General features: G+C 34.9%; 2 protein-coding genes and 1 long non-coding RNA gene across 4 annotated transcripts in view; 1 reads left to right on the top strand and 2 right to left on the bottom strand.

Annotated features, from left to right (window-relative positions):
- Nucleotides 1–4479, bottom strand: part of pds5b (PDS5 cohesin associated factor B) — a 41284-nt gene extending 36805 nt beyond the window's left edge. The window contains exon 1 of one of the 2 annotated variants that reach the window (XM_041233021.1): nt 4372–4479. The gene's annotated coding sequence lies outside the window, so the exon portion shown is untranslated. The remainder of the gene's footprint in view (nt 1–4371) is intronic. The other variant, XM_041233020.1, reaches the window with a different exon arrangement.
- A 1347-nt stretch (nt 4480–5826) lies between these two features.
- LOC121302566 lies at nt 5827–8172 on the top strand. Its single transcript, XR_005947714.1, has 2 exons — nt 5827–6071; nt 7610–8172. It is a non-coding gene; the product is annotated as an uncharacterized LOC121302566 (long non-coding RNA).
- LOC121302563 (NEDD4-binding protein 2-like 1) lies at nt 8146–12076 on the bottom strand. The gene is made up of 5 exons (XM_041232564.1): nt 11754–12076; nt 10576–10703; nt 10388–10476; nt 9285–9361; nt 8146–8672 (listed from the first exon to the last, which is right to left on the bottom strand). The coding sequence occupies exons 1-5, from the start codon at nt 11894–11896 to the stop codon at nt 8537–8539; spliced, it is 573 nt and encodes a 190-aa protein (XP_041088498.1). The 5' UTR covers nt 11897–12076; the 3' UTR covers nt 8146–8536.
- Nucleotides 12077–12096: the final 20 nt, after the last annotated feature.

Raw genomic sequence — 12096 nt, 5'->3', positions numbered from 1 at the left:
CCTGTACAACTTAACAAGTGAAACAGAACAATTGTGTGTGTGTGTGTGTATATATATATATATATATATATATATATATATATATATATATATATATATATATATATATATATATATATATATATACACACACACACACACACACACTTTTCACCAGCAAGCAACCTTCCTTCCACTCCAGTATTTTGGAGTTTTCTGCAATGTGAACTGTAGAACGCACCATCTTATTCACAGTGCTTTTTTGTGGACCAATGAAATTGCAACTGACCAAGAAGCCATCTGCAAGCACCAATGAGGTGTGTAATGAAAAAAAAAAACAACCGCCTTAATGAAAATTGTGCCCTATGTTTTTTTTTTTGTTTTGTTTTCAGTATAAAAAATACAAAACCTCGCCAACTGTCAAAAATGTGTTAATAGCTTAAAATAAATAAACACACAACACGGGAACTTTTTCATGCGGATCTGCACTGAACACATCAATAGCCCCAGGGGACTGAGCAAAAGCGGGAATTCGCCAATTAGCTGGGATTTTTCATCTGTGAACATGACAACTAATGTACTACATATATTGACTTTAAACTATGCCAGATGATTTCCACATCAGTAGAACTTGGCAAAGCTTTGCCTTGCACTTTCAACCAATTCAGTGATGCACAACGTGCAGTCTCAATGCATGGCCAAGTCCACACCAGACAATGTTGCATGCTTGCCTTTAACAAATGACAGCACTCTGCTTTAGTAAGGAAGCAAGTACCACTATTTTAGGCTTTTATAGTGGTCTAAAATACTGTCTACTTAGGTTTATTTAATGTTTAAAACAGGTTCACTAAATGTCCGCGAAATCGTAATTTTATTCCATATCCTACCCATGATACGGAAATTTACCATGATTTAAGTAGACCCCTAGATATAGTAAGATACAGTGAGAGCTCCAAGAAAATGTGCAGCTGTAAAACTGAATTTTACAACCGAAAAAACAAACATTCTGGACCGTGAAGCATAACGAGCACTAGCACAGGCATGATCCCCCTAGGGTTGAGTATTAAATCCCAGCTGGTTATATGCAGCAAGTGGTACCATTGGTCACAAGTTATCCTTCAGTCAAGGCACTCTAAATTTGCCTAAAAGCCCATCTTTGTAGCGTACTTGAAAAACAGTTTGCAGCTTCATGGAGGTGAACTGGGTATCTTTTTACAGTGCTTTTCTTGATTTTAGTATTGGTCTTAATTATTATAAAAACACATTTTAATCAATTTTAAAATTAGAGACTTCCTAGGGTAAATTTTGTTCATACTTTAAATCAATTGCCTTTTATGTCATTTAAACATGTATTTCTCTTATCTGTGTATATATTTTCTCATTTACGTACATTTTACATGAAGCACTCCGAGACACCTTTAGTGATTTGAAGTGCACTATATAAATAAGCATGGATAAAGGTTAAATGGAAATACAACAGAAAAGATACAGCATTTTAAAATGCATGACTCAGATTCCAAACTACACAAGTACTCGAACAGCAAGGCATATGTAGAGGCTGCTGGTTTTAAAATAGAAATTTCGGCACAACGCAGCGGCATCTCTAATTCCTCCTCACTGGCAGTATTAAATCTAACCATATAAAATATATTTAAAACAATTGTGCATATTATATTTTAGGGGTGGGCAACGATATGAATTGTAGAATGATACTGTGCACATATAATATGATATTGTGCACAGACAATATTGAAGTGTTCCAAAACACAGAAAAATATAATATGAAACACAGACGTTAACAGATACGTACATGAAAAGCAATAACTTACGCCTCTTTCACACTGGCACTTCTACCCAGGTCCTGGCTATCCTGGTCACAATTCTGCGTAGCGTGAAACCACATGCCTGGGTCGTACCTGGATTAACCCGGGTCCCAGCGACCCACCTCAGGATGTGGGTTGACACGCTTTGACCCGGGCTGAGCGGGACAAAATGCTTCACGGCCGTTCATGAGCCGACACAGTAACAAACAGCTACACCTGCATGAAGTTTTCATTTTCACAAGGAATATTTCTGTAGCCATATTTTTGTTGACTGAGACACAGCATAAACCAGATTGCAGCAGGGACGTTGAAACATTTGCTCTTATCAACATTTGGGCAGGCAGTTCGATCCTGAGAAGCTTGGATGGATGTCTCAGTAATAAGCTGCTCTTGTGCACTTGCGTCTGTTATCCAGGTCAACCATGCTTTATCAAAAGCAGTGTGAAATCGTGTAACCGACCCGCATGACACTGGGTCCTGACCCGGGTAGGCTGTGACATATGTAGACCATGCCATGTGTGAAATGGGCTTAAATGGTGCTTCACAATATCCATGGAGAAAAACAAGGTCTTGTTATATTGTTTTACTATTCCATCATCAGCCACCTCAAAAACTAAATATTTCTATACTGCACTGCGCAGATTTCAGTGCTGTTCATTTTCTAGCCAATCCAGAAGTAACTGAGTCTTAAACTGGTGTGAATGCTATCTCAAGACACCTAAAAGGGTTAAGTATGGTGCTTGCTGCATTTTGCATTATTTTGACATTTTAAAAGCACAACTCAGTTATAATAATGAAAGTTCTCATTTTAAAAATAGCACAATGAACCACTGCTGCATGTGCATCAAAATAATGCCAATTGTACCTAAATCAATGGAATAAAATGGTTAAATAATACTTCAGTGTGAGACTGGCAATGATATGAACAGGGTTTGTTGTATGTTAACATAAAGGCAATTATACCGGGTTTGTATTTTTAGCAGTACTTCACAATAAAAAGCATGTCTCTGCAAGTTTACATTATTTTATTTTCTTTAAATCCCACAATATGGAAATTATCGATATCATATCTAATTTTATAGCTATAGATAGATAGACAGGAGATACACAAAGGCTTATATTTCCAGATGCTTCACACACAGTGTACTGTAGGTATCTGGTCAGCAGACTGTTGAAGCTATTCCTGGTTCCAGGTCAACTCCAAGGTCAACTTTAACCTTTCAACTTAGCCCTGCGGTGCCCATAGGGCCTTACTTGGTATGAACTGTTGACAAAAACGATTTAAAAATAAATAAATACGTTGTATCCTACTGAAAGAATACAGGACTACATTGTTACGTGCTTGCATGTTGTGCCCACAACTTTATACAGTCGTTCCAAAGCAGTGCCAGTCTATACACATTACACTATACAATATTACATACATAACCTAAACTACACAACCTTCAGTTTCAATTAAAAAATAGCAGGTGTTATAAACTGAAGATCTCAAACCTCACGTTTACAATCATGTATAGTATGAAATAAAAATCAATGCAGAGTTAAGCTACGTAACTCCTCTATCCATGTATCGATTCGTAGTGTAAAATAATCTGCAGCTTTAACAAAAGAGGTATAAGGCGTCCTCAAAAGAAAACCCGCTCAATGTTTCCAAAGCCAAAGACAGACACCGACAGGTCTTCATTTCCATCATATACATTTAACAACATATACTCAGACATCTTAGACAGTCGGTATTTGTTTAAAATTATATCAGCTTTACGCATGTTAATTGAATTTAACGAGACAAGTGGATCCCACCTTTGAGTTTTAATTACAGACAAATGGCAAATACTGTGAATGCTTTTGTAAATACCGCATTGTACATTCAACACTGAAATACAACAAAGACAAATATTACGGAATAAATGAGCAAATTTACTGAACGACTTTAGGATTATTTAATAAATAAAAAAACTACATTCTGTGTTGGTTTAAACAAAGCCCGAATGTTTAGCGAAAGAAAGTTAAATAAAAAGACTTATCCCACAAAACAAAAGACCAACGGACCAACAGCAACTCTCGACACTGTTCCACAAAATCTAACAATTACCAGTTTAAAACACGTATTTTGAAAACAATATAAATCCAGTAACACGGGCTGGGTTGATCAGTTATCAGCACACATTGTTGTTGTACGGACCGTATAGCATGCATGCAAGGCCACATTGGCATGCAAAGAAAACACTCCACGAAGAATACCAATGAAAAAATAAATTCGATACCTCGTAAAGGAAGTATGTATGTATGTAGTCTGTGTTAACCGGAGAAAAATAAAAACAGCCTGAAAATTAAATATTGCAATTGTTTTTGCAAAAGAAAAACTGAACCAGCTCTCTGTCTGTCTCTCCCCCCACTGCAGCAGCAATAGTCAGGCAGAAAAAGCGGTGCAGCTCCAGTGAGAAAAATACACTTCCTTCTATCGGGTTTCCATCGAGTATTTTAACACAGGTACAGAATTTAGACGAAAACCCATTATCATACACTTTTTAATTGTGCATTGGTAGCCTTTGATGTTAATTAATCCTACCTTTATTGATGAATAACAGCCAATCGTCACCTCTTCTACAGCTCTGATCCTCCTCTTAGCTTCAAAATGGCGCCAATTTGCCTTCGGCTGCACCAATCGAACCGCCGAGAGCATCTAAACGGAGCCACAGTGCCACCTACAGGGCTAGTGGGACCCTGCATGAATGTCAAATCACAGGTAGAGGGTTGGCGCCCCCTACGGGAAATTCCGGATTGCTGCTTGATAGCATCTTCTAGGAAACTGTCAACAAATGCAGTAAGTGCGAGTATAAATATAAATTAAATAATTATGATTTATTAATTTGAATGCATACTTTTAGTAGTGAAATGTCGATCTCATTGGCATTACATCAAGTGACACTTAAATAAAATATACAATTTTACAAATATGTGGTATATGTTTGTGATTTAAAATAAGAATAATGTATTTTTATATATATATCGAGATTTATTTTTTCAACTCACAAATAGTGCAATTGATTTTGTAGCAAGTCATTATATATAAAATACAACAGAACAAACCTGGTATACATTACTGTGAACAGGAGAGAATGAATCTGAGCTACAAATCTACTCCCCTCCCCCCAACCAGGACGGGCGCTAAGGTTAGTGGTGACGATGGTAGGACTGAAACAGAAAGTGGCCATTTTGGTGAAAGTGAGTAGCTGTGGGACCATAAACAACTTCCTGTTGACAAACTGTGGTGAGCACGGCGATTGGAGAGAGCATGGCGCCGTGCTAATCACCTGGAGGGGTTTGGCAGTACAAAAAGGGGGCACAGATATAGACCGGTTCTGCATGACATCATAAACAAAAGCCACTGCGCATGCGCCAGTGTTGTTGGTCCACAGGAACTTCAGGTTAACTGTAAATACAGCATTGTAAATCAGAGCGAAAATGTAGCAAACTTAGAAAGAAATCCTTACAGGGGAAAAATTAAGGACTAATACAACCACGCTACCCGATCCCATTGATGTGGATGTTAGGGCAGGGTTGTTTTGAAGTGATTTTAATTTAAAAGGCTTTCCGGAGATAACAAACCCAGACTTGTATCATTACTCTATGGAGTGCTGTACCCCTGAGAAGCTGTAGTCATGGAAGCCTCGATTCTTACAATTACTTTCTGTAGTGGGGAAAGGACACAAAATTAGTATAGATATTTTGTGTCACGAAAAAAAAAAAAATATATATATATATATATATATATATATATATATATATATATATATATATATATATATATATATATATATGTTCATAGTTGCTTTTTTTAACCTTCACAGGAAGTAAGAGCTAGAAACTAATCAAATAAGTTGTCTTTTTCCAGTTTAACTTTTGCCATGCATAAATACAAAGCAGAAAGACATTACTTTTTTTTTCTTTTTTTGTTGTTGTTTAAAAAGATTAAATATGTAATGACGTAGAATAAATTTGATGATCATCCCTCTACATTTAATGTGCTTTGAGTAGAATACAAGCATTTTTTTATTATTTTTACTATGTTTCATGTACATTACCATTTTATCGTTACATAGCTTTAACAATATTGTTTACATTCAATGTATTGATAGTTTATCGCCTTTTTAGGTCGACCCCAAACCAGTGTCCGTGATACATTTCTCAAAGCCTAGAAAACAACAACAAGAAAACAGTACCGAACTGGCGCAGAAGATGCCAGTTTCCACTTGTCCTCTTTTAAAGGTAATAGTTCAGCAGAAAGGCATTTCAAGGCTTTAAAAGTAGTTGTGTTATTACTGTAGTGTTTGCATTGTGATACAATGGTTTTTATGTTAACCAGAGTTGCTCACTGCCGGGGAATAGACCCAAGAGATTAATAACATACTAACCATTCTGAGGCTAAGAATTATTTAAATCTAAATATAGAAATATCTAAATATATAAATATAAAATTTAGATATTTAGATATTAAATATCTAAATATATAAATATAATTCACAGTATCCCGTGAACATTTATTAAATAAAGAATAATAAAAATGTAACATTTTTTCAAGGAGGGAATTAATTAAAGTTTGACATTTTCATACACATAAAAAATGGAGCAATTTTTTTTTTTTTGACAACTCTATAAATTAATAAAAGTTCATACTTTGCAAATACATTTCTGTTTGTATTTCTCTGCTAATTCCGATGCGATTGAGGTCATCAGTCATGGCGAGGATTTATAAAGATTACAAGTAAATGTCATACATTAAATTAATGAGCACAAAGTTTAACCTCGACAATATGTACTTCGGCACAAGAGGTTTACTCAGACAATGTTCAAGGCAGCATATTATAAGAATTTTACCAGCGGTGGCTAGATCACTGTCACCACGGCGACTGATCATGGAAACTGGAAGGACGTTGCGAAGAATGTGGTATTTTATAAATCTTCCAAATGCACGCTCCACATGAATCATATCACGGCACATGATCAGACACCTCTACCCCAGATAACTGCTTCTTGCTGTGGACACTAGTACGACAAGCTTAACACCTTTTACAGCAAAATACTCAGGAAAATTAAATCCACGATCAGCCAGAACTGCATCCCCTTTCTCAAGTAAATGAATGTATCCAGAATTCTTAGTTATTATTTTGTCACTAGCACGCCCACCCCATATTCGTGACAAAAAAGTAACAGCCGGTAGTAGATGTACACCTAAAAGAAATATGATGGTATTGTGAGATTTATAATTAGAGTACATCAAAGCTACGGCATGAAGACTGCTCTGTCTCGGCTCTCATTAAAGCCCCGTCTTTCGACTCTCAGACGTCATCATTTGTTTGCGCAGTTGTAATGAACACAATTTTTGGTGACGTCCGTGAAAGAACTTATTTTAACTTATTTTATGTAACAAAGCAATCAATCAAGTGTGTGTATCTGCGGTTTGTTTGACTTTTTTGTGCTTGATTTCTTTGCCCAATCATGTCGGGCGTGTATTATTTTAGCAGATCTATTTTAGATGTGTGCATTGCAGGATAAATGATGTACTGGAATGGTACACGCCTTGACATTATTATATTCTTATATTAAACCTTGTCAAAATCTTCTAAAATGTTATCAGAATAAAAAGAAAAAAACAGAATAAAAACGGAAGTTTACGAAGACAAGAGCCTACTTCTGCTAGCTTATGAATATTAATATTAAATAATTTATATGAGTACGGCCCCTTACGCTGACACGTTAACGTAGCCGGCACGCTGGTGTGTTGTTCTCCTCTGTTTCGTTGGCAGTGTTGCTGCCGAGAAGTAGACCGGGAGCTGAATCTGCGGAGCCGGCACAACCCCCTGGAGCACAGATGCAATGTAAACATCGGAGAACTATTTTCCTTTTGGAATTGTTTCTTTTTTGGGACTGCAACCCACTGTGTGTACCCCAGGTACCATTGCTGGTAGAGTGGTCTGAATACCTGAATAAATAACATTTGTTGGAACTGTAGTCCCGGTGTGGATATTCTCTCCCATACAACATTCCCTCCAGACCATTACCAACACAAATAATAGAAACATTTAAACAATTGTGTTTAATTAAAATGTTCATTCTTTCTTTCTTTTTTTCTTATATAATGTTAAATCAAGATTCAATAGTGATACTGTATTGGAATATGAGAAATCTACTTTTAAATACCAAGTTATTTGCTATTATATGTTGTAGCGATAACTTGTATTTAAAATACCTGATTAAGGATACCATTAATTCATGTGTAATGGTTTAATTTAATTAGAACACTCAATTATATAATTGAACAATAAATCACACAACAGTGCTATATCTTTTAAGAATTTTAACAGAATATTTTTGAAAATAGACAGGGTACAAAAGTAGAAAAGAAGATAGTATCAAAATAGAATAAATCAGTACACTACTTTTCAGCAATCAATAATATTCAGATAATGTATCTGCTTCAATGTAAATATCCATTGAATGGAAAAGAATGCAGTCATCAATTGCGTAATTTATATCTATAGAATATCTATAGATTTAATGCTCTTAAATCAGCAAGCAAACAATGTGAATAGGCAAGCAGGATAGGTGTCTGAGTAAATAACAGTCAGTAAATGTTAGATTATAAATTCAGTGAATTCTAATTATTCCTAAATATTGATTGGTCGATATCCACAGTTCCTAAATATTGATTGGTCGATATCCACTTCTGTGATTTAACTCCAGTAGTCTTCTCCTTGGTAATATCTCCTAGGCTTTTGGGAATTCAACACCTCATGTATATTTGACACCTCTTCAAAATCATTCAGCATTCTTTGGATTGTACCTAAAGGGACCCCATTTCCAGTTTTTCTGTGAAAAATATATAAATATAATTCTAAATATTTGAAAATTACCCAAATTAAGTAATTTCCTTTACCCATTTCCACACACTCAATGCAGTAATCTACAACAATACTGTTTTACATTTAAAGTAAGGAAAGATCAGGAATTACCCTTTACAATTTATCACTGGACTTTCCAGAATTATTAAATTGCATCACATCTAAGCCAAGGGGCCTACTCACAAAAAATTCAAGACCCTTTTTCTTTTTTTAAAGCAATGATAAAAACTAAGACCTACATTCACAATACAGTTTGTGCAAACACACGTATTAGTCCTTAAATGAACCCACAGTGTTGTTTACAAACAGTAGACAAAATTGCACTTTGGATCAAAGTCCTTGATAAACCTGGCCCTTTCTTCTACATACTCTGCAATCCACTGTGTGTCAGCATTGGCTTACATGCTGGCAAGACCCTTATAAAATTAAACTTGCAGTGTACCAGTACTGTGTTTACAATGTGTATTTATTGTGCTTTGCCTATATTGACCTTGGTTTTGAGCATGTTTATCCATGCTTACTCAGCTCTTTACTACACAAGGTGAAGGAACACTGGCACTTCTTTCAGTACAACAGGTACCTGTGCAATTTGTGAACATTCCATTTCCAGCTTGTTTCTGGTTCTCTGAAAATAACTTGATAGTCATATTCAAGAGCCTGTCAGAAAGAAACATTATTGGTCAATTCATTTTTGTTTACTAAGTGTTTTTTTTTTTAGTCTCTGATTCATTAAAACACCATCATGTGACAGTTTGCACTGCGGCCTTAACAACGGTATGTATTCTTAGCAACGGCTTTCATAAAAACATACTATAGAATAAGCGTGTTTTCCTCAGCTTTCTGAAGATCAGTTTCCACAAATTCTATATAAAAAAAACTAAAACTTGTAATCTTCAAATTGTGTCCTAACTGTGGAAGCAACAATAGTGTCCAATAATCCGTAATCTGCAGTACACACAGCCTGCAAGCCTTCTCACAGCTGTTTTCAGATGTATTTCTCATTGGTTGTGAACTTCTTCAAAATATTAAATCTATGACGAGGGAAATTATGTAAATGATAAATAAGCTGCAACATAATCCATAACCATGTATTTTATATATACAGGTGGTTAACATACCTATATTTAGTCTGTTTTAATTCTATACAAACATTCAACATGTGCTCAATACATTATGATTGTATATCTGTTAGCTGGTGTCAGATATTATGCCTCAATAAGTGTCTCGCTCTTTTCTAAGTATATGCCAAACAAGCAGCCACTTTTACTCTTAAAGGTAGCCGTAGTCTCGTTTTTGTAATTGCTTTGTAAATGGTTTTTATCCATTTATTGTACTGCTTGCTCTCTGTGGAATTTACTCTAATAAGCAAACAAGTTTAACTGCTCTTAGTCAACATAATTATTTACTGTATTTTTCTTCTTAGTTCAATTTGCTCCTATTTACTACTGACTTGTATTTCGTAACTGCTCTTACCTGCAATGTGATGTGTTGTAATGTGATATTTTGTAACAATTGTAAGTTGCCCTGGATAAGGGCGTCTGATAAGAAATAATAATAACAATAATAATAAATATTCTCATTAAATTTGTAGCACTGCAGCAGGAAAAGTCTGCTTCAGAGTTAATAAACAGGAAGAACAACCCATTCCATTTAGCTACGCAATGACCTCACACTTTACCCTACCATGGATACGTATGGTTTCATTTCCCAGGCATGGATGTTGGTATTGTCAATGATAACCGGAGACAGTCCTTCTTCCATTGCACTTCTTGCTGTAAATACAGATTTACATCAAAATGACCTCAATGTCCTGTATTACAACACAACTTGATTAGGTTATTCTGATATGGTTATGATAACTACAGTACTACCTCTCTCTCTGTTCCATGCATGTGCTTGTTTCAGTAAATATCCGCGAAATATATACTCTCCATCTTCATTTATGAAATAGTCATCTGTGCTTAATATTTCTGCAGAGCCAAACTGATTTTTTATTTCTCTGAAAAAAATTCAAAGTAACAATTTATTTAGACAGAAGAAATTCAGGGTGTGTGTATGTGTGTGTGTGTGTGTGTGTGTATATATATATATATATATATATATATATATATATATATATATATATATATATATATATATATATATATATATGTGTGTGTGTGTGTGTGTGTGTGTGTATATATATATATATATATATATATATATATATATATATATATATATATATATATATATATAAACTCAAGATTCCTTAAGGACACACAAAAGATGAGACCAGGAATTTGTTGTAAATAAAAATTTGAGAAAATGTCAGCACAAATATAGTAACTCCTGAAAAAACGGCGTGTATGTGTTCTCTTTTTCTTGCTGCGTTTGAGTATTACTTCCAGCTTCTCGTCATGACCAAGTTTGTTTATCTGATTGTTGTATTATTATATTTGCTGTAAGTGACTTCAGCTGATGCATACTGTAGTTCACACACCCTAGTCTCCTATCTTGTAAAGCCCTTTGTGATGATGGACCACCAAGAAAGGCGCTATATAAAGATTATTATTATTACACGACAAGCGTTAGTTTTAGTCGAGCAAGATGTTACTTATTTTCATAAACTTTACATGCTAACTTTCCTCAATGTAGGGTCTAAATTACAATGTTCAATATTCAGTGGCTGGCCACTTGAGCAGTTAATAGATTTCTGGGTCAGAGATAATGGGAAATGGTTTAGCACCTCCCAATAAAACATTGGCACAATTAAATTACTTCGAGACATAATCCAGTAGTTTATAAATAATTTAAATAGGTACTGGTACATTAGAATGCTTCACTATTTCAACCACCTGTTCCTTCCTTACTGTCCATCATTGTCACAGTACAGTAAGACAGTAAAGACAGTATTTTTTTTGAAATGCTAAACCAGATTGCAACCTCCAGTTTTTTAAAGCAAGAACAGTTTTTGTTATATTGTTAACAGTTGCACAAAAGAACATAAATGCATGTGCAGAAATAGTTACACTCAATTAATAAACCTAGAGATTTAAATACACTTTACCTTGCTAAATGGGATTTTCCTGATCCGGGAAGACCTCTTAGAATATAGAGTTTATTGGGTCTTTCTCGCCCGCGACCACGTTTGCGTCTGCGATTCTGTTCCAAATTCATATTTGAAAAAGCTTCAACAAAATCGTCCCCCATTGCTTTATGTTGTTGCTTTTAGGCTGTTAGTATTTTTAATGTGGAATATGGTTGTTGCCCGGAAAGGTGGTAGCTCTGTTTATGAATACGTTAACATTGATTATTTTATATATATATATATATATATATATATATATATATATATATATATATATATATATATATATACCCCTTTAACTTTCAATTTCGATTCAAGAAAA

This window comes from Polyodon spathula, chromosome 30 (assembly GCF_017654505.1).
Source record: "Polyodon spathula isolate WHYD16114869_AA chromosome 30, ASM1765450v1, whole genome shotgun sequence".
Classification (NCBI taxonomy): domain Eukaryota; kingdom Metazoa; phylum Chordata; class Actinopteri; order Acipenseriformes; family Polyodontidae; genus Polyodon; species Polyodon spathula.
This window is presented reverse-complemented; position numbering and strand designations above follow the sequence as displayed.

Excerpts from the sequence above, each read along its gene's own strand:
- LOC121302563 (XM_041232564.1), bottom strand. The coding sequence starts at position 11,896 with ATGGGGGACGATTTTGTTGAAGCTTTTTCAAATATGAATTTGGAACAG. Across the intron at positions 10,477-10,575 it reads TGCATGGAACAGAGAGAGAG|CAAGAAGTGCAATGGAAGAA; the intron begins GTAGTACTGTAG and ends CTGTATTTACAG. Across the intron at positions 8,673-9,284 it reads AATGTTCACAAATTGCACAG|AAAAACTGGAAATGGGGTCC; the intron begins GTACCTGTTGTA and ends TATTTTTCACAG.